Consider the following 21,197-nt stretch of genomic DNA (forward strand, 5'->3'; position numbering starts at 1 on the left):
TCTGTTAGAAATCTTTAACATTCAGCTCTGAAAACAATTTAAGAAAAGGCCACAGTCTAATTGGCTTTAAAGCTATTTATTGCTGCTTTATATTAATGTAAGAGGAGTCAGCAGTACCACCAAACCATGCTTTAAAATAGGGGTAGCTATGACTAACTTTGATGCAGTTCAGGATTTCCTCCTCTATTCATCTCCAGTGCAAACACCACAGTTGCAAGGAAAGAGGCATCCCTTAAAATAAACCCAGTTATTTTGGAGACAGACCTCCTATTTGCCTTTTTAAGGTCAGGATTTAAGTGATCCTCATGTCAAAGCTCCCATCTATCTTTTCCTTCACAGTCAAGAATTCCTGCATGCAGAGGGAAACACTAAGGAGGGCAGTGAAAGTTTGGAGTACTATTTGTGGGGTTTTTAGCAACCTGCAGAGCAAGGTGAAGCCCTGGCCACCATCTTCTGATGATGTTCCTTCAAGAGCACAGGCTATTACCACAGGAGGAGACAGCCATTTACTGACTTAAGACTGTAATACACGCAGAGCAGAGAGACAGTCAAGCTGTTAAAAAATACACCCTCTATGTACTCTACAACACTTGGTAGGAAGAGATTATCCTCCTAAATCTACAGACAGGAAGATAAATGCTCCCAATCTGCTGAGGCACAAGAGCTCAAGGAACCTGAACCTATAGGCTCAGACTGTGGGGTTGGTGGCAGGCACTGGGAGCCCAAGCCACTCTCTGACTTGTCCTGCTCCTGGGCAAAGCACAGGGACAGTCTCCAGCTCCTGTCCTGCTGCTGGGATGTTGCTCACTCCTTCACTCTTCACAGGCCTGTTCAGATTTAATTCTGGGCCTCATTTTGAATTACATCCCCGTTTCTACCTGTTCTTTCTGCTCTCTCCAGTCCCACCCTATATATAATATATATATATATGTTTTATATAAGCTTATATAAGTTTGCTGATTCAATTCACTAAAGCAGAGAAGAAAAAAGCCTAACTAAAAGGGGTATTTTTCTTCCCAGGTTAGCAAATTTAAGCAGCTGATGAGAGCATAATATGAGCACCCCTGAAAATGCAGTGGAAGCAATGAAACCAAGCTGGAAGCAGGCAAGCTGGCTGGAGCTCACCCTTCTGGTAGTGGAGAGCCAGCAGACCAGTTCAGCTGTCGGTGAAACTGCAGGCTACTTTGGGACAGAGCACACACAGACCACTAAAAATAAGCTGGACACTTTATATCCACCTAGAATGTAAAGAATCTTTCCAAAATTCTTCAGGAGTTTTACCCTAGCAAGCATCACACTCGAGCACGTTTCCAAGCTGAAGCATGTTCCCACACTATGCTCTTCTCCCTCCAATTTAAGTTACCACAACTCATTAGCCAAGCACCAAGCCAACATAAGCACCTTAAATTACCAAGTTATTACCAAGTTATCCCACAGGTTGCTGTAATTATGTTGGCCAGATTTATGTTGTTGTTACAACAAGAAAGTACCCCAGCCTTGCTCAGTGTCCTGCTACAACATCAAGACACCTCTGGTCCATTCAAAGGTGAATAATTTGACATGTCACTAAATAAGACAAGATCAGAGAATGCACATTTAAACATACCATTTATAAAACCAGAAATTTATTGTAAATTAAAAAAAAAATTTAATTTGAGGTTGTTTCTTGATAAAAAGTATTCACACAGCGTTCACGTTGTGATTTTTTTTTTAATTTTATTTTTGAAATGAAACCATTGTACATTGTACAAACCATAACTACCGATGGAATAAATAAGTGAAAAATTATACTGCTGTACAACACACACACACACAAATCATAAGATGGAAAACGATTAGGTATTGAAGGAAACAAAATTCTTTACACCTTCTAACAGGCCCTTAGATATAAAGAACATTCCAAAACATGACAATGTTTATGTATGAAGATAGCCACCCAAAACCAATATTTTATACTGCCTTGTTGATTTTTTTTTTTGTTTGTTTTTGTTTTGTTGTTTTGTAAGTGCCAGCACTTTTTGGAATGTTTAACAACTACTTTCCCAAGCATAAAAATTCCAAGGAATAGTTCTGCTATAAAATGTTTGGCTGAGTAAATCGCTTATTCGGAAGGCCTTCCCACATGTTCCACAAACTCAGCTAATTTACTTGCTTGCTTCTAGTTTCTTTTTTTTTTTTTTTTTCCTATTTTTCCTTTTTTTTTCCCTTTTTTTTTTTTTCCTTTTTAAAATTTTTTTTTATTTGTAACTGAAGCTCCAACATTCAGCATTGTAGCAAGGAAGCACTTCTGGATATTTGCACTATTTCTAAAACATTAGCTGTATGAGAACTTGCAGTCATCTTGGAAGAGAATCACATCTCTCCTGCTCCACATCTCAATGCTTTCAATAAACCCTTTTACAGTGAGTTCATAAAACAAGTTTCTGGTAGAGATAGGTCCAAGCCAAAAAAAAAGCTGGATTTAGATCTGGTTTCAAACCTCAGGTTGATCTGAATTCGATGTTCTGGTTTGGTCCCATCTGTACTTTCTGGCATAAAAATGTGTTTAATCACATCCGTTGGCCCATAAATGTTATCAGGCACTTCAAAAAAAGACTAATAACAGTCTTATACACTATTTTGGATTTCTTCATACCAGATAATGTCAAAGTCTCTGCCTTTTGAGACTGACAATAACAGGTCTAAGGAACCCAAATCTATCTGCTTGTTCAGTTGTCCGTTGTCACTAGAATCTGGATTTTTTTAAAAAAATCTGAATGTATTCTGTATAAGCTGTAAATAAAACATTACTAGTTTAGAAATAAAGCCTCTAGGAATATGGTTATGATGCCTCATCTTGTAAGCCACAGAACAATGAACAGTTCTGAGCAGAAGCCACAGGAGAGAAAAGGAAGTTTATAATTAAACCTGTTGATGTCAATAATGCCAATAAATGCTTCTATCTAATGAAAAATTTGAGGTATTTTTAGTGCTATTTATATATTTTATTTCTTCCTAAAGTACAGGAATTAGTTTCTAAATGAAAAGTCTATTTACTCCCTTGGAAACATCTACAAAAATTAAAATTAAAAAGTTGCTGCGATGCACCTGAAGATAGGGATTAGAAAACATGACTATTTGTCAGAGGTGGCATCAGATTTGTTTCATTTTAGCATTAAAAACAACAAAAAGTTAGTAAATCAAAAATATTTTTAAGTTTGAATATTTCTAAATTTGCCCATTTCATATATCAATAGAACTTCTCACAAAATATCACTTCAATCTGAATGTAATATACATACAAATCAATCATCATTGACCAGTTATCCACATTTTAGGCATACACACAATTCAAGAGAGAATTCTACCTTTTCATTGCATATATTGTGCAAATATAGTTTTTTGGCTCCTCGTTTCCTTATTTTCAGAATGTTAATGGGCTTCATGATCAGACCAGAAATCCCAAAAACTTATTAGGGAGCACACTGTTTTCATGAATGATTTGCAATCCAATTTTATTCAGTCAAAATCCAAAAAGTTTTATTTCAACGGAAAGGAAAAGTTCTGAAACTGAGTCTCAAATATTGTCTGGAGATCAAATCCTACAAACATCTTGTGGAAGGGTCAGTACTGGCTCCCCACTCCTCCCTCCCTCCCTCCCCATTGTTTTTCATAATAAAATGGTAATTGCAAATGCAGTGCAGTAGTCTAAGTGCCAGCCATTTTCACTATTGGAGAATTCAGAAATAAATAAGCTTAATGAAGAGCTGATTATGAAAATGTATCAACTTTAAGCAGTTGGTTTTTTTTTTCCTTTTTTTTCATTTAAAAAAAGTATTTACAGTTCTTAGCTTACAAACTCTATGCAACCATTTCCAGAGCTGTGAGATCATGTTTCTAAATCACAAGTTTGTCTCTCCCACACAAAGTGAAGACAGAGTGAGAGCCTGATCCAGCAACACCTCCATGTGAATGTGTGTGTGTGTGTCCTGAAGTGGGAAACCAGCAGTTCCCACCAGCACCAGGTATTTGGTGGGAAGAGCTCACCCTGGAAGAACAAAGCCCACTGACATCAGGCCCTGGTGACCTGCTGCAGATGGTTCTGCACTCCTATGTGCCATGAATTTGAAGGGAGTTGCACATATTTGGTGCCTTTCAATCAAGTTTAGCAGAAGCACACTTCAACCTAAGTGGACAAGAAGGAACGTTCCTAACAGTGATGTAGGGACTATGGAAACAACAAGACTTATTTACAAGACTTGCTGAAAGAAGAAAAAAAAAAAAGAAATCCCAGATACAGTATTAACCTGGATCACAGGAGTAAACATCTTATAAAGAAACAGTACAATAAAATCCAGTTCAGTGAAAACATGATATCAAAAAAGACCAATTGAAAATAAATTCATTGTGCATCAATCCCTTTGATCCTATTTATGTACATAGTGGAACTTTTCTGTAAAGCAAGTTGTACCCAGTACAGAGAGCTGGACCTAATACGTCAGTATTTTAACTGCTTTGTTATAGTATATATTCAGATCTGGACTACAAATGGTAAACAGATCAAGTTAACTTCTGATGAAGTTAAGTATTTAGAAGACCAAATTTACAGTTGCGAATGCCATGCATTCAATAAAAGATCTCCACTATAGCTGCTAAAATAAAGTATCAAGCTCCTTTTTCTCCTTGGACTCCAAGAGTGAAAATGGCTTCCTGATCTGTGTTTGTTAAAAATTGAAGCACCAGGGATTTAAAAATTAATAAGAAAACAAAAACCCCAAACAAAAAAGAAAAAGAAAAAAAAAAAAAAAAGAAAGAGAAAAAGCCTTACTACATGGCATTATACAAACATAGGCCACTTTGCAAAGGAGACAGTTGCAAAACAACTTTAAAAAGTTAGCACTGTTTTCAGAACACAAGGCACAAAACAAAAGCAGACATCACGCCAGAACAATGAACTTCACATGAAAGCTAATACCTGACCTGTACCATCCTTAAATATCTTACAATGTTAAATAGAGAAATGAAAAAAAAAAATATTACAGCAGCAACATAATTGTAATTTTGACTTTAGAAACAGTGCGTAGACCCCTCCTGAGTTGTTTACTCCAACCATTTCAGAGACAGTAACTTAAAAGTTCTCAATGTTTCACAGGAAAAAGTTTTCAGTGTCTGAGAAGTTAAACCTTTGTTAGGCTTTCTTGGATTTTTGCTTGGTAACTTGAAAAGTTAGGAGTTCTGTCCTCATCCAAGAGAAGATGCTTAAGTAAGGTTGTCCTATAATTAAACCCACTGATGTACCTTACATAAAAACTGACCAGAAAAATCTATAGTCTAAATCTCTTCAACATTTTGTTGGGAAGCCTCTACTTTCATCTTTTTAGAAGGTGGCACTCCTTCAGAGTCCTTAATGAGGGGGAAAAGAAAAACAACCACGTTATCATTGCACTGAATGGCAGACACCAAATAAAAAGCATGAGCAAAGTCCCTGGGTGTGTCATTAATAAAAACAAAGCATCTCTGGACATGACAGGGACACAACCAGGTGTGTTTGCTCCCTGAAATCACTCTGCTTACACCTTACCTTACCTCACACCTCCTTGGCATCTACTGACAAAGGGCAAAATTCTAGTTTTGGGCTAAAAAACACAGGGAATATTCCAAGCAACAGCCTTGACACATGGTTATACCCAGACTTCCCTCAGCTCCAGGCTTGAGCACAACCCACACCCAAGTGCACACACATCTCCCACTGAACCAAGTGCAATCTCTGCAGGACAGAACATGCAAGGGTTGGGAAGTGCAAGGTGTGCACTGACCCAATCCAACCACCCACAGGAAAAAGCAATGGGATGAGCAGTGCTCTGCCTAAGGATCTGAGGGTGAGGAGGACAACTACAAGGATAAGTTTTCTCCCAACCAATTGGAAGTTTTCATTCTACCAGTGAGTAAACATCAAAACACGTTGTCTCCTGCATCTACAAAAATTATCTTTCCTAACTGCTACATGAATTTACTTTTATAAAAATATTTTACTTCTGAATAGTCCTGCCAGGGGCCTGCCCAGTAGATTAGGTCCAAGCAATTTATTAACATGAAATTTTAATATTCCCTTGCCTAACTACCACAGACTGGTTTAGGAAATCAAGAAGTAAAGCAGAGCAGTCTGGGCGTACTGTTCAAATTATGTGAAATGCAAGATGCCAGTGAAATTAACCACAAAACCAGATCCATGTATATTTAATACTCAACAGCTGCTTTACTGTCATCACCTTTAGAAATGGGCCTCAATACACAACTGGCTTCCTTACACTTGTTTTTTTGGTAAAAAAGCACTTTTCCAAATTCCAAGTAATTAGGGTTTTCCACTTAAAAGTTACCTGAGAGTTTTTAGATGCCTCTGTAATTATATCATTTTCTCCAGAGGACTGGATTTCTGCTTTCTCTGAACTATTCATGGAATTTTCCATTGAAGACTGTGAATTCTGTTCATCAGAGGTATCTGAAATTTCAAAAAATTAATATTAAGCACACAAAGCATTCAATAGCAGCTTTTAGGATGTCTTTTCAAACACATAAACTTCACCCATGTATATCCATTAATGATAACATACATAACAACTCTATGAATAGAATGAATTAAAACCAACCTCCAGGTGCCAGCAGCACCCAGCTGCTGGAATTGGTCCCTAGAGGGAGCTGAGCTCCCACACCAGGGATCACAGAACCATTAAAAGCTACAGCAACAGCTCTGCAAAGGGGCTGCAGGCCAGGAACTTCTTCAAACCTCAACTAAAAGGCAGCTACAGAAAGGGCTGAACTGTGGTAACTGATGGATCCTAAACCATGTAGCTCAGCAGACAGCATGAAGTTCTCAGAACTGAAATTCAGCCAGACATTTAAAATTCACTTTTTTGCTTCATACTAATTTTAAGATTAAATTTAGAAATGCAACTACCAGCTCCATTAACCCTTAAGGCTATCACATTTTTTTTCTGTTGCATAACTGTGGAAAAGTCTTCCAGCTTTTAATAGCTCTTACCTGCTTCCAAATTCTGTTTGGTTTGTTTTAAACCCTTCTCTCTCTCAAAGCAAGACTTGCAGAGCACTCAGAGCACTCATTCACTCCCAGAGGGATAAGGACATTTAAAATGTCTCTACAGGTAAAAGATAACTGGCCTCTGGGTGAGGGGATCCATTTTTTAATCTGTCAGGCCTCAGGCTACTCCAGTGCCTGCAATGATTTGTTTACACACCAAAATGTTATGAATGCACCTGGTTTCTTTAAGAAATCCACATCTGGCACTTCTGAGCCATCCCCTAGGTTTAAGAAAACTCCCAGATTTCAGGTAGTACCATTAGACAGATACAAAAGCCCTATCCAATGAATACTGTCCCAATTCATGTGGTTTGAATGATCATAACACTTCAATAGATATTTATTTAATAAGTTTTTAAACAGTGTACAACCAACAGAAAAATATATATTAATATTAGGGGTTTTTTGCCATAAGTTCTCCCTTTTTACAGTAAATGGCTCTGGAGCTAATTAAGAAAACTTGGTATGATTTGCCCTGAACCTAAATTTAGTTAGGAAAGCACGAATGCTATGTAACACCTTCACACAATCAGGTCCAGGCAATATTAGACCTGAGAGTAAATCCTTACTGTTTACCATGACCAAATATTCCAGTTGAGATTTTCCCTGAAGGATATGGCCATTTTTTTAAAATTTTACTTCATTTTGATGACAATTCAGTTGTCAAATTTTAACAGCCATTAGCAATGACAACATTTCACATACCTGACCCTTCTGGGATTGCCAAGATAAAGCTCTAAATTTAAATTGGGCAGTGGATCTACTGAGCTAAGAACTAAATCAGGAGCACATAATTTAATTGCTTTGCTATGGGAAGAATTCTGCAATCAAATAATTAGAATGGTGTTAAGGACATCTTTTATCTGTTATAAGAGGATGAAGAAAGTTATCCTCCCAAGAACACAAATACAGAACATGTTTCAATTATCCAAAATACCATTTAAAGAATGAGGTTCAGAACAATTTCTTAATGCACATGAATTTCCAGTCTGAGCACAACTGCAGCACAACCTTGTAATGCTTTTAGAAAATTAGGCCAGAATTCAGAGCTAAGTTTTGAATAAATAATTAGCAGGGTTAATAAAAAAGAAAGCTTACATTAAAGTTTACACAATTAAATAAATCATTTTGAAGTACCTCATCTCTAGTTTACTGTCACACTAAATAACACTCACAGACCTATAAAAGTAATACTTTCCAGGATTTGGGTGATTACATGGTAGCAGCCATTTCAAAGATGATTTTAAATTATTTCTTCTTTTAAGACTGAGATTATGACAACAATAAACTGAGTGTTTTGTTGTTCCCTCTCTGAAAAGACCCTGAATGTCATTCTGACCTTTCCAGTTGTATGGGAAAATCACCCCTAGGCCAGAGAGATTACAGCCCATTTTCACATAAATGCTGAGAACTCAGGAACCATTTATTTCAAATTGTTATTATTCAGTTCTTTAAATGGATAAGCAAATAAATGATACACTGAAGAATAACATCTACTGTTTGGATTTGAAGATGGTGCTTTCAGCTTACCTTCTGAAATAGGCTGCTCCTTTGCTTCTGTTTGAGTTTCGTCAGACTTTATTTCAGTGCCATCTGCTTGTGCTGCCAAGTTCTGTTCTGGTGCTGGACTTGAGTTACTACTGTTCTCTTGTTTTATTGGAGAAGCATCAGCTATTGAACTCTGGTTGCTATTGTCATCTGTCAGCAAAAGAGTTAAAAAAAAAGAAAGCCTAATTTAACAAGAAAAAAACCCACATTTTAATTCTTCCAGATTTTTCCTGCACTGTTACTATTCCAGAATATCCTCCAGCCTCCAAAAAACTTCAGATGACAGTAACTTTCTGCAGCACAGCTCATGTCTCTGTAGTTAACAGGAAACATCCTGCCTGTTGCCTGAAAACCACTGACAGTGGTTTAAGTATCCCAGCTAATACTTTATAGAGCAGTGGGGTGCAACTTGCTTCAATCTTTACGCCAGACCAACAGCCACGGGGAACCAAGAGGGAAGTTCCTGCTGCCTAAAGAAAACTAACACAGCAAAACATTATTAGATAAATTAATAGCATGCAAGTTGATCCAGCTCCCTCTGTACAATCATTACATCCAAATTACTTCAGGAACATGTAACTGGTGATGGGAAACATCTCCTTTCTGCAGTCTGAAGTCAGAGCAGATTGAGTTTATCATTAAATCATTCAGTATGCCTTGAAAACATGAGTGGTAGATGATAAAAAAGGCAAGTAGTATAATATTCACCTCATGGGTGGGAGAATAAATGCTTAAAAAAATTAAATCATCTGACCAAAAGAAAAGCTAAGACATTTGAAAGAGATGAAAAATTAATATGGATCTGTGAGAATACTGCTCAGTCCTTTAATTACAAGACTAAACTTATAGTGAACAATGCAAAAAACAACCAGGAGAAAGAACAAATGCAAATAAAACTGGGATTAAAAATTTGTAACCCACTAAAAAGTGATCTCATCAAAAAGTGCCTGACTGACAAACAAAAAATGTTTATTTAACCATTTAATCTCTTCTAGATGGAGAAGGAACACACCACAGAAGCAAACTTTACTTTCTTGGCTCTCACAGAGTTTTTCTAACTTGACTCACCTACAGAGTTAAAAGTACAAAACCTGCACAAATTACAGTAGGTGCCACTGTGGCTTTGGGGGTCTTTTGGTTCTTCAAGCACCAAACTTGACAGAGTTACTGCTTCCCCTGCATGTAGGATTTTCAATGGCAAATATTTCTTTTTTGATTTTTATATTTATCTCCACTAGCAGTTTTTTCTCCCCCCACAGAGCCCAAATTAAAATGGCATTTAAAAACAGCCACTACACCCACAGAGGTCCAAGGTACCAAATAAGCATCTGATCACTTGGACTCAGTCATGTTGTCCATTTATCAGAGCAACAGAATTTGAGAGGTAATCTTTCCATAGCAGTGTAGCAGGGTAACTGGGTCTGACCTTCTCCCACTCACCATGCATGTCCATCATCCCTGGAGAGGAGCTGTTCTCTGGAGTGGTGACTTCAGAGCCACATTTTTCATCTTTGCCTTTTTTCTTATTCTTATTTTTCTGAAAAACAAGAGGTACAACAAACAAATGAGACTATCACCATGAAGAAAATTCCATGTTTCAATATAAAACCCTTCCCACTCATTAATTCTGCAAGCACCTCTCTTAATCTCAAATGAGAAATAAAGCCAATGCAATAATAACTGATGTTATTAATAATGTGTTGGTTCAAATAACTGCAGGGCTGTTTTCCTAATTGTATTCTTCATGATACAAAACACTAGGATATGTAGTATTTTATCCAGAAATTCTAGTGAAGGTTAGACCTTAAACACTTTTTCCATCTTCAAAGAACTGCACAACCTTTCACATAAGTTCTCAATAATACCTTTCACTCTACAAAGAGGGAATGTGAGGCACAATGATTAACTGGCTTGCTGAAACTGAGGTGGAGAGCTTGGGAGGTGCTGGCCACTAAGCTCTGTACTCAGACCAAAGAGATAAAAAAGCAAGGTCAAAAAAAAAAAATATCTCTGTTATATCAGTAAAAAAGAGGAGAACATCTCTGACCAGAGGCAGGGCTAAAATTAATGAAACTCCTGGATTTCTGAGCTCATAACTCTGCTCACTGTATGGTTCATGTGTGTCAACACACTGCTACAAAACCCAAGATATTCTCCCTTTCATATCAGGAAGCTTGTAGAATATACCTGGACAAGGTGTATTCCATGCACAGCAGGAACAGGAACAGACCTAGAATGTTAGCATTAAGGAGACAGTTTTACCTCCTCCTCAATGACCAACACTGCAGACACCTCCTCCTTCTCTACAACTAATCCTGTTTCTTCATGAAAACTAAAAGATAGATTAAGAAAAATCTGAGTGGCCCTAAAGCAAAGAGCAGAAGCAAGACAAGACTGACATGAACAATAGGTCACAACGTGGTTGTGACTGAACAGCAGGGACTGCAAAGCCTTAAAACAAAGGAAGAGAGGGGGGCATCCATCACGTGGAAGAGCTGTGGCTGCTCAGGGATGCAGCATTTTCAATTAAGAGCTGACGTAATGGGTCTCAGAGGAAAAGGAGACAGCTGCACAGCTTTTGGAGGATGCTGCCTGCCTGCTGAGAAGACAATTAAAAGCCTGACTGTAGGAAGAACACTCAGCAACCCTCCCATTCGGGTGAGACAACGTCCTCCAGCGAGGGAAAGAACTAAACCCACACCTAAATATTGGCTCAGAGAACAGAAGAAATTCAACAGGTGATACCTGAAAGGACTTTCCCCTCTATTTTAAACAGAGTATTAGGCTTCATTTTAAACTGTATTTTCACTTCAGTGAAGCCTGGGTTTACTCCCTCGTAAGTGCAACAGAGGTGAAAGTGCAACAACTTCTTTACCTTTGCAAAATGAAACTTCAGAGATGACAATCTCCCTCAGGTTTGGTTTTCTTTTGTTTTTTTACAGCTAAAAAGGCTGCTTTTGCCATAAGAGAACTATTGAAAAATGTGAGCTTTTAAGTTGAAAAGTTTTTTTTTAAAAAGGTTTAACCATCAAAGCAGTGACATTCTACAACAGCTTTCCACAACTAGTAGGAGGAAAGAGCCTGGCTAATTCTACTTCAACAGAATGTCAGTGGTTTAAGAACATGTGAGAAAGGGAAGTAATCTAATCTGTGTTCACTAAAATCAAAGACAACTTCTGTTTGAAACATGAAGCAGTAAAAAAGATCCCATTCTCTTATTCTTGTAAAAAGTATGTATGCTGTCTGCTCAAGTACCAAACTTAACATTTATATTCTATTCTATTGTTAATTTACTGTGATATCATGGATTAGTTTTGTCTCCATAACAATATCTTGATTTATAAAATGAGAGCAACATTTATTTTTCAAAACAACTTGGAAGCCCTATCAACTTTGATTTACACTCTTGTTTTTAGGCCACATGACTGTATCACAGCACATGAATAGTGCCTACTAAGAACATAAACACAATGCATAAACATTTATCAAGACAAAACATACATTACACTAGAAGCATGTCTGCTGTATTGATTGGGCTGGACATCTTAATACAAGTCATCTCAGTTCCACGGGATTTTCCTACCCTTACTTCAGTGTTTTGCACCTATTTTTGAGCAAAACAGCAGTGATGCACAAATAGAATACATTCTACACACAGTTCTAAACCAGCTACTTTCCTTTAAAGCATCAGGCAGACAGAGGGTAAAGTAACTGCTGCCTTAACTTTCCCTCCCCCCCTCCCACTTCTGTTAGAGAAAGGCTTCAAAAATCAGTTCCAAGCTGAATGTTTAAGTTATCTGATAACTGATCCAAGTTAACTGCAGGAAGACTGCCACCCCCTGAACCATCAACATCACTTTTTGTAGAGATCACCATTTCCCTGGAGGTCTTCTATTCCTAGGCCTGCAAGACCCACACCAGTCTTAGCTTAAAGGCTCAAAGAACAGCAAGCATATTTCTTTTGACTTGCCCTAAACACCAGTGTCTGCATCTTGAAAAAAGCAAAATACCTGCAGGATACTTACATCATCAACTTTGGGCTCTGTTACTGGTACCCATTTGTAAATCCTTAGGGATGTGTCACCAACTGTCACCCACTTCTTCTCCCTATAAAATTACAATGCAGGAGAAGTTAAAAGTTAAAGTTCAGATTCAAAAGCAAGTGATCTACTACTGTAAGTTGTCAAGGACTTAAATAGGCTACTAAGGAGGATGATCCCTATTACATAGTCTCTAGTACTGCATTGTGCAAATGGTTCTTTGCATTTCATTAACTTGTTCATTAACCTCCTTAGGGTTAGCAGGAGGGCCCTTGACTAGATGAATAACTGCTGTAGCAGTAATAAGATCTGGATTAAAGATAGAGTTAAGAAGAACAGCTACTGAAAATGCACATTTATGCCTACAATTTTCACTTGAGTTTCTAGAGAGCAGAAGAGTTTTTAGACAGACCAGTGTGTTTGGATTGTCATGAAGCTGTTTAATGGTAGTAGAAATCTAAATGCACTTTGACCATCTGAGGTTTATTTTGGGGCAGAAATTTGCTGCTAGCAATTTAACATTCACTCAACACTCCTGTCAGACAGCTCTGAAATTGCAGCCTCAGAACCAACAGCCTCATTGGTAGCAATATGTGCCATGATGCAGAATTCAGACTCTGGAGAGCCAAGCTCTCTTGGAAAGGAAGGGTTGAGGCTACCAGAGAGGAAAAAAAAAGCATAACCTGGGGCACTCTGTGCAGACCCCTGCCTGCCTGCCATGAAGTCCTAACACTGACAAACTGTGAAGGAAATCTGGCTGGAGGGCATCACTGCATTAGGGGTCATGCAGACACAGAGTACAGAGATGGAGAGGATGCTGAAGGGATGAATTCCTTGAGCTCTTTGCATCAGGATATTAAAGGAAGGGTCCACAATGCCAGAGAAATTTCATCACATTTCTGTGATCAGTTTTCAGGTCACAGATTAACCACTGCTGGTTTGAAATACAGCTCTGCAAATGGATCGATGAAAAGTTAACAACAAAGAGCAATTCCATTAAATATTCAGGAACATCTGAAATTAATTTGGCATGAGATCTCAAGCAGGTTTCTTTTTCTAAAAACACATTTAATAAGAGATTTGGGATCCAGTTATAGATTTAAAATAAATAAATAAGTTAAAATGTTCTTTGCAGGATGGGAGAAGCTGGATGTGACTCCAAATATATATGTGATAGTTCTATTTTTAGAAAAAGGCTTCCAGAATCAAGAGCAGCCACATTGTACTATTGCCACAAACATCCTCCTGACTATTTGTTTTAGCTAGTAAAGCCAATCTTACTTGTTTTCCCATTACAGAAGACATCTTCCTGGTTTGTTTTTTAATTAAAAAAAAAAAAAAGCAGCTACATATGGTTAATTTTGTACATTTGGGATCTGAGCACAAGGATATTGTACAAAATAATTTCAGATTAAGTACAAAATTATTTCAGTTTAAATTCTTTCCCACTGGAAAGCAGTTTTTCCTCAGTGTGTTTAGATACATCCATTAGGGTACAATAGATGGCTAAAGTATGTCAGAACCCAATTTTACACTAATTTGGAGCTCTGCTGCTAAATGTGATAAAAATGACAGTGGAGATGAGGGCATGTCAATAATGAGAGCATACTTAATAGCAAGAAAATGATCATGATAGAATTTTTTTTAAAGGTACATGACAAACTAAACTTAATTCTGTTTAGGAAAACCCTTCAAATTAAGGAAATAAAACTAACTGGGGTTTTGTTTTGTGTGTGGAGAAAGGTGAATAAATGCTTTGGAAAAAAATTTAAAAATCAAGGTTTTAGTCTTTTCCTAAAGCAAAATATTACTTAGAGATGCTGCACTGGAAAACCAAAAGTCAAGATACCTGTTAGCATCTCAAAGCAGCCTCACACAGCATCTTCACTGGACAGACTGTAGAACACAGGAGGAAACCTATATTAGTAACTTTTTCCTTCTAGTATTAAAGTTAACCCTTGACATTTTAATTCTTTTGAGCTTCTTAAGTACCACTTTAAGTTTTGATAACCCTCAGCTATAGGGATTTTTTTTTAACTGAATTCAATACACAGCAATTCAGACAACAATGGGAATAAGGATATTTTGGGATGGAAGTACACCAACATCCCAGTCCTGCAAACACTTATGGCTAAAAAGAAAAACCCAACATCACAATTCTATTATTCAAATATTTTACATGTGTAAGCATTGAAGATTTAAGCTCATCAAAGTATTAACAGGAAAAAAGAAGACAACCTCCCTAAAACTTCATAAAAGCATTAGCAGCACAAACATGAACTTCTTCATAAAGAAATGTAATGACTTTCAGACATCTAAGATCAACGGGGTAAAAAAACTTCAGGATTTATGCTGTTTATTGCAAATAAAGCTTTGAAAATTCTCTGTAACACTTACTGCCTTTCCATTTCAAACCAAAACCTAAAAACCAAACCAAACAAGCAAAAGAAACCTCAAAACCACTTCTACTCAGAACACTCATGTTTTCCCTTTTGTGCAAAGACACCGTCCCAACCTGCTGACTTGCTGTTCATTTGGTTAGAACTGACAACTTACTGATGCTGCCCACAACAGTGTTTGCTAAATGCTCCACAAACTACAAAATATTCTCACTGACCAAATGCCAAAGCAGGAAATAAGGAATTAATGAAGTCTTGTGCCCATTCTGTTGTGAAACCTGAAGTAGTTCCTTCACTTGGTTTTCTGGCTATAAAACAGTCCTGCTGCTGAACCCACTCATCCCAAACCAAAACCAGAATTCCACCCTCATAACTGGAACTCACCTTTCTTAGGCAGTCACTAGACAATGGGTTTTATTGCCCTGGCCCCTGTTCTGCTCCATAGGTTGAGCTATGTACTGACTGGTGAAGGTGGCTGATGGAACACCACCAACCTAAGAGTTAATCAGGCTAAAAATGTGGCAATTACCAAGTTTACTTGGCTCTGTCTAGCTGATGAACTCCATAGCTTTACAAGAAAAAAAACCATTTTTTTCTGGTTTCAAACTTCTCCTGATCCTCCATAAATTACTAAGTCACAGCAACAACAGTAAATGGTAAAACTTGAAATACATACAATAATATTTTTCTTTTAATCTTCCATATTGGAAAGTATCTTAAGTACTTAACTGAATAGTAAACTCAGAAACTAGTCAGTGCAACAAAAACAAACCCTTACATTTACCTGAAACTGTGTTACAGCATTTTTAAATTCTGAACCATATCTGCACAGCATTTAAAGGACAGCCAAGGATAGGTAGAGTAAGCATTAGTATCAACACTTCTTTACTGCTTATACCTGAGGCATACTAATATCCTAGAACTTACATAATTATATGCTCAATTCCCTGTTCTAAATAGCCCAGGACTCTTAAATATATTTATATTTTGTGTATTAGCACTAAAGCACCACAGATGAGTATCAAAACTCCATGTATAAATGTAATATACCAGTGAGCAAACACAAGGGTGTGTATTACACTTATCCATAAAGTGCCAAGGCAGCTTCTGCAGCACAGTGAGTGCTGGAAGCATTTGACAGCACAGAAACAGAAAGCCTTTGCTGCCACTAAATTATAACTCAAGAAAAGGCTTTCACACTTGTTTGGCCTTTTCCTGTGACTCTCATTTATCACCATGATGTGTATTCACACAAGGATTTGCTCCCACATACCCCATCTTCTGTTGGTGATCACGAAGTGACGTCATAATGCTGAATTTATCACATCACACTCACTTGCATTGCAACAGAGTTTGGTGAAAATCACAGAATTATGACCTCCCTGTGGGATCAAGCAAAGGAGAAAGGGGAATGGGAAAGAAAATGCCATTATTATACACAAAAAGTGCTGCAAGATGCACAAAAAAAAAGCTGTTTTTGAAACACAGGCTTGGTTTTCAGAGCACACCTATTGCTGTGAAGATTTTTCTGCAGGAATTAACTGGATGGAGACCCAAATATACACAGTGCTTCTTGACCATGCTGCAATCACAATAGAGTACCACAAAGCATGAACAAAGACCAATGGCTGCGGATATCTCCTCTGTGAGCTAATCTAAACACAGTGCACTTTGAGTGTCCCCTCTAACTACAGGCCAGAATGTTTTTAAGCAAGTTCTGCCAAGTTCTACATTGCAACATGCATCTTTTCTCAGAGTAAAGGAACATGGTTTATGTGTGACAAAATTCTGCCTTTAACATAGACACAACTTCCCCTGAAGTCAGAGAGTATATCCTGGCTCAAAAAATGGAATAAGCACGAGCCAGAAAAAAAGGTAGTATCATTCAAGCAAGTTTGGGACACTACAGTACTTCAGTACAACCCCACCACACACACTGAGTGGTTTTAATTCATCTGCCACTACTCAAAATACAATCTTAGCAAGACACCCAACACAGCCAACACAGCCAGACTAAACCAGAGTGGTAATCTGGTAGTAGGAAAAGGCCTTTTTGCAAAGACATCAAGTTATAAAGTTCTGTGTCATGGCTACTTTTCAGAGTGCAAGCCTGTTGTAGGAGCAGCAAAACCCACAGGAGCTCCACCTCAGAGCATTACCCACCACATGAAAAGATTTTAGCCCATGTCCCAATGGAGACAGCAAACAGAAAAGCTACAGCACCACTGTCTAGAAATTCTCCTCTAACCAGCCCCAGCCAGTGAGCTCAACCAACAGCACCAGTAACATGAGCTCACTGCCCCTGGTGACTTTGTTCCTCAACTTCTACACAACAGGTTTTGTTTTAAGCTTCATCCCAGGTCATGTCTCTACACTCAACTCCCTGTCATAATAAAGACTTAGCACTTTCTGTAAGCACTTTCATCAGTTGTCTAGCTTCACCTCCTCCTCACAAGCTGCTGTCACTATCCCAAGATGATGGCTTTGATGGGTCAGAAAGGGTCAAAGGACTTCTGCAAAGATACTGGGATTCAAAGACAAGGCAACAGACTCAGAGCTCCTCATTCCTGGTGCATTCTGCAGATCAGGGTCCCCATCCCCATCAGCCACACCACACACATGTTGGGAGGGGTGTCTAAAAGCTCAGGAGGGCTACATACCTGTGCAAATGATTTCACTGCTTCCCAAGACACCCCACCACTTATGTCTGCCTCCTTCCTGTTATTTGTCTTTCAGCAGACATCTGCATTTTCTTTCATTTAGTACACCAGATTTTTGTAAAACAAGGATGTTTCAGGTAATTTTATAATGTTGGTTGAGCGCACAATAGTTGTTGCCTCTCTTTTCTTGAGAACCCACACATAACCACAAATCTTTAAAGACAAAACCCCTTCACAGTTCATTGACATAAATTTATCAAAGAGGATTTTGTAAAATAGACTGAAAATAAAATTACAAGTACTGCTAAAAAGAGCTACCCTCTTAGCCATGGAAACTTAACACTTCTACAACATAATTCTGTTTTCAGAAAGCCACGTGCTAGATGTTTTGCTAAAATAAATGCTAATTCACCAGAGTTGTTTAAACAAAGGAGACAGTTACATTTATCTCAAGATAAAAAGTGTAACAACTTCACTGTTTACTACGAAGTTCCAAAAACAGCAGAAGTCCTCCATGCTCTACTAACCCACATGAAGACAGGGTGCCTGCATCAAAGGGCTCGATGATTAAGAAAGAAACACTTAATTTTCTAAGGAACAAAGGTTTGCACTGATGGGAACTGCCTTCCCATAGGCACTTCCATAGACGTGGCAGTCCAGGCAAGGAGCAGTGCAGCAGGGCCAGGCTGCTCCACACCATCACAGACCCACACTGCCTGCTCACAAGAGTTCAGGGCTCCCACTGCCTCTCTGCTCATCTTTGGTGCACGGCTCTGGGAGAACTCTGTCCTAGGAAATGCAGGATGCAAGGTGTTTTAATCTTCAGTGGCTGCATTTCCACGGGAAAGCTGTGGATGGCAACAAATTTCTCCTATTATGCAAAAGAAACTGCCTGTGTGGCTCTCCTGAAAACGTAGGAATTGCCAGCGTGTGAAGTTGAATTTAACAAGCCAAGTCCTCTCAAAACACTCAAACCACAAGACACAGAATCTCTCCTGCTAATTTCCTGCTGCCCTTGACTGCAGGTAAAGGGGAATCACGGGATTCACCTTCTGTGATTCCCCTAAAAATAAAAAATGGTTTCTGTAAATTCTTGTGAGGTGCACACACAAAAAGCTATGCAAACCCTTCTGACAATAATCAAATGAAACATTACATGACTCTCTACAGGAACACTTCAAAGCAAGCTGTTTTTCATGAAGGTTACAACGCACAAAATCTATTTATACAGTAAGATTTCTGCTTTATAGAGGAAGCCATAGCAACTGACAGGATGGCAGAGAACTCTTGCCAAGAAAACAAAATAAATCAGACATTTTCATGAATGGCCAAGCTTCTGCCCCAGCTCCTTTCTAAAACCCACAAACCAAGACTCAAAGGAACTGTGCTGTGCTCATGAATGGAATACCTACAGCCAGCACAGTCCCACACACCCAGCACCACTCCTGTCTGAACAAAAGTCCTGCTATAGATTGTTCTGCCCCTTCAAAGCTGGCCCACCAGCCAGCAAACAGCACTTAAAAAAAAAAACACCACTGGAGTAGAAGAGAGTTCCTGAAACCGACCGAACCGCGGGGCTGGGGCTGCTCTGGGCTGATCCACACAATGGGTGGATTCTCTGAAATCCCCATCCCGTGCCCGGCGTTGTTGGACTCACGTCCCCATCCTTTGTCCAGCTGAAGCCAGCGGAGCCATTCATCTGCTCCAGGCCATTTCAAACACATCAATCCGTTTCACCCCAATAACCAACGCATTTCGGTCTCTCTTTCTGCCCTTTTAATGAAAGCAAAGCTTGTGGCTTGCAGTGGAAGGGTCCCCTTGTTTTACCGGGCTCAAAACAGTAGTTATGCCAAGTAATAGTAACCCAAGAGACTTCCCTCTGGATTTCAAACGTTTAAAGAAAGTATTTTAAAGATACACACACAAAGAGTACTGAACAGTCAACTTGCTGGCAGAGATTCCCTGTCGAGTTACAGTGCCACTGCTCTTTAATCCCATCCAAAAACCCTGGACCAACCATACAGAACATCACGGTGTCTGATTTACTGTATTGTTGAAACACCTCACCTTGATTTTCCCAACAAAAGTAGAGAAAACAACCAAAAGAAACCCAACCGAAAAAAAAAAAAAAAAAAACCAGACAAAAGCGGGAAAATGCCCAAAAACACGCTTAAGGCCTAACAAAAGGGGATTATTTCACGAAGGGCACAACCTTCAATGAGTGAATTTAAAACGAATGCCAGCAGAAATTCCACGCTCCCTCCTGCTCCGCTCGGGATTCGCAACCCAAGGAGCGTCCGTGGGAGAGGATCCCGCTCGGGCTCGCTGCGCTTACGTGCCGAGCTCGGCAACTTGGAAGGTTAAATAAATAAATAAATAGGTAATAACTAAATATAAATAAATAAACTCTTGGGCGCTTTACAGGGGTATTTTCAATGTTTTGTTGTTGTTGTTTTGTCGTTAAACAAATAACACTTCTTTGGGCTTTAGATTCCACACAGCCCCACCGGCGGCGCGGCTCCCCCAGGCCCCCTCCTCGGGGCCCTTTGTGGGGAGGGCGGCGGGAGGAGCCGGGCCCGAACCCGCCGCTCGCCTCAGTTACCGCCCGGTCCGGCCCGGGACTCGCTCTGGAGCGGACCAAGGTCAGCGGGGAGCGGCGGGGGTCGGCGGGGAGAGGGCTCGGCCGCACAATGGAGCCGCCTCTCTCGCCCTCACACGCCGCCGCCTTCATGTGACTCGCAGGAGCGAAATGGCTTCTGGGTGCCGCCGGCTCCCCCACCCCCCGCGGCCGCCCGGAGGGCTCCGGCCCCGTGAGGGGACGGCTCGGGGGGTGCGGGGGGAGGAGGCGGCGGAGGGTTGAGGGGAGCGGGGGCGGGCGCGGGGTCCCGGCGCGGCGCGGCCCGCTCACCATTTGCGCACTTTCTCGATGGCCGCCATCACCCGTTTGATATCATCCTTCGCCCGGCTCCGGGTCTCGGCCCGCACCGACCGGCCCGACATGTTGCTGGGGAGGACGGCGGCGGCCTCGGCGGGGATATTCGGCGCTACTCGGCGTGTCCGTCCGTCCGTCCCTCCGCCCGCCCGCACAATGCTCTCGCTCTCTCCGCTCGGCGCGGATCGGATCGGATCGGCTCCGCCCGCCCGACGGGGCCCGCGCACTGCGCACGCGCATCCGCGCCGCCGCCGGCAGCCCGCGCGCGCGGGGTCTTGGGGGGGGGAAGGGAGAGGGAGAGGAGAGGAGAGAGGAGAGAGAGAGGAGAGGAGAGGAGAGGAGAGGAGAGGAGAGGAGAGGAGAGGAGAGGAGAGGAGAGGAGAGGAGAGGAGAGGAGAGGAGAGGAGAGGAGAGGAGAGGAGAGGAGAGGAGAGGAGAGGAGAGGAGAGGAGAGGAGAGGAGAGGAGAGGAGAGGAAAAGGGAGAGGGAGAGGGAGAGGAGAGGGAGAGGGAAAGGAGAGGGAGAGAGAAGAGGAAAGGGAGA

At 40.2% G+C, this 21,197-nt stretch overlaps 1 protein-coding gene across 1 annotated transcript; it reads right to left on the reverse strand.

Moving 5' to 3' along the window:
* Positions 1–1,713: 1,713 nt before the first annotated feature.
* Positions 1,714–20,869, reverse strand: BCL7A (BAF chromatin remodeling complex subunit BCL7A). Its single transcript, XM_030460634.1, has 6 exons — positions 20,631–20,869; positions 12,649–12,730; positions 10,064–10,160; positions 8,606–8,773; positions 6,357–6,478; positions 1,714–5,382 (listed from the first exon to the last, which is right to left on the reverse strand). Exons 1-6 carry the CDS (start codon positions 20,720–20,722, stop codon positions 5,311–5,313), a joined length of 633 nt encoding a protein of 210 aa, XP_030316494.1. The 5' UTR covers positions 20,723–20,869; the 3' UTR covers positions 1,714–5,310.
* Positions 20,870–21,197: the final 328 nt, after the last annotated feature.

Source organism: Calypte anna, chromosome 15 (genome assembly GCF_003957555.1).
Source record: "Calypte anna isolate BGI_N300 chromosome 15, bCalAnn1_v1.p, whole genome shotgun sequence".
NCBI classification, from domain to species: Eukaryota; Metazoa; Chordata; class Aves; order Apodiformes; family Trochilidae; genus Calypte; species Calypte anna.

Bases quoted from the DNA above. Each gene is read 5' to 3' on its own strand.
- BCL7A (XM_030460634.1), bottom strand. From the start codon at position 20,722: ATGTCGGGCCGGTCGGTGCGGGCCGAGACCCGGAGCCGGGCGAAGGAT. The intron at 10,161-12,648 runs GTAAGTATCCTG...CTTGTTTTTCAG, and splicing joins CAGAGCCCAAAGTTGATGAT to AAAAATAAGAATAAGAAAAA. The intron at 8,774-10,063 runs GTGAGTGGGAGA...TTTTGCTGACAG, and splicing joins AGGGATGATGGACATGCATG to ATGACAATAGCAACCAGAGT.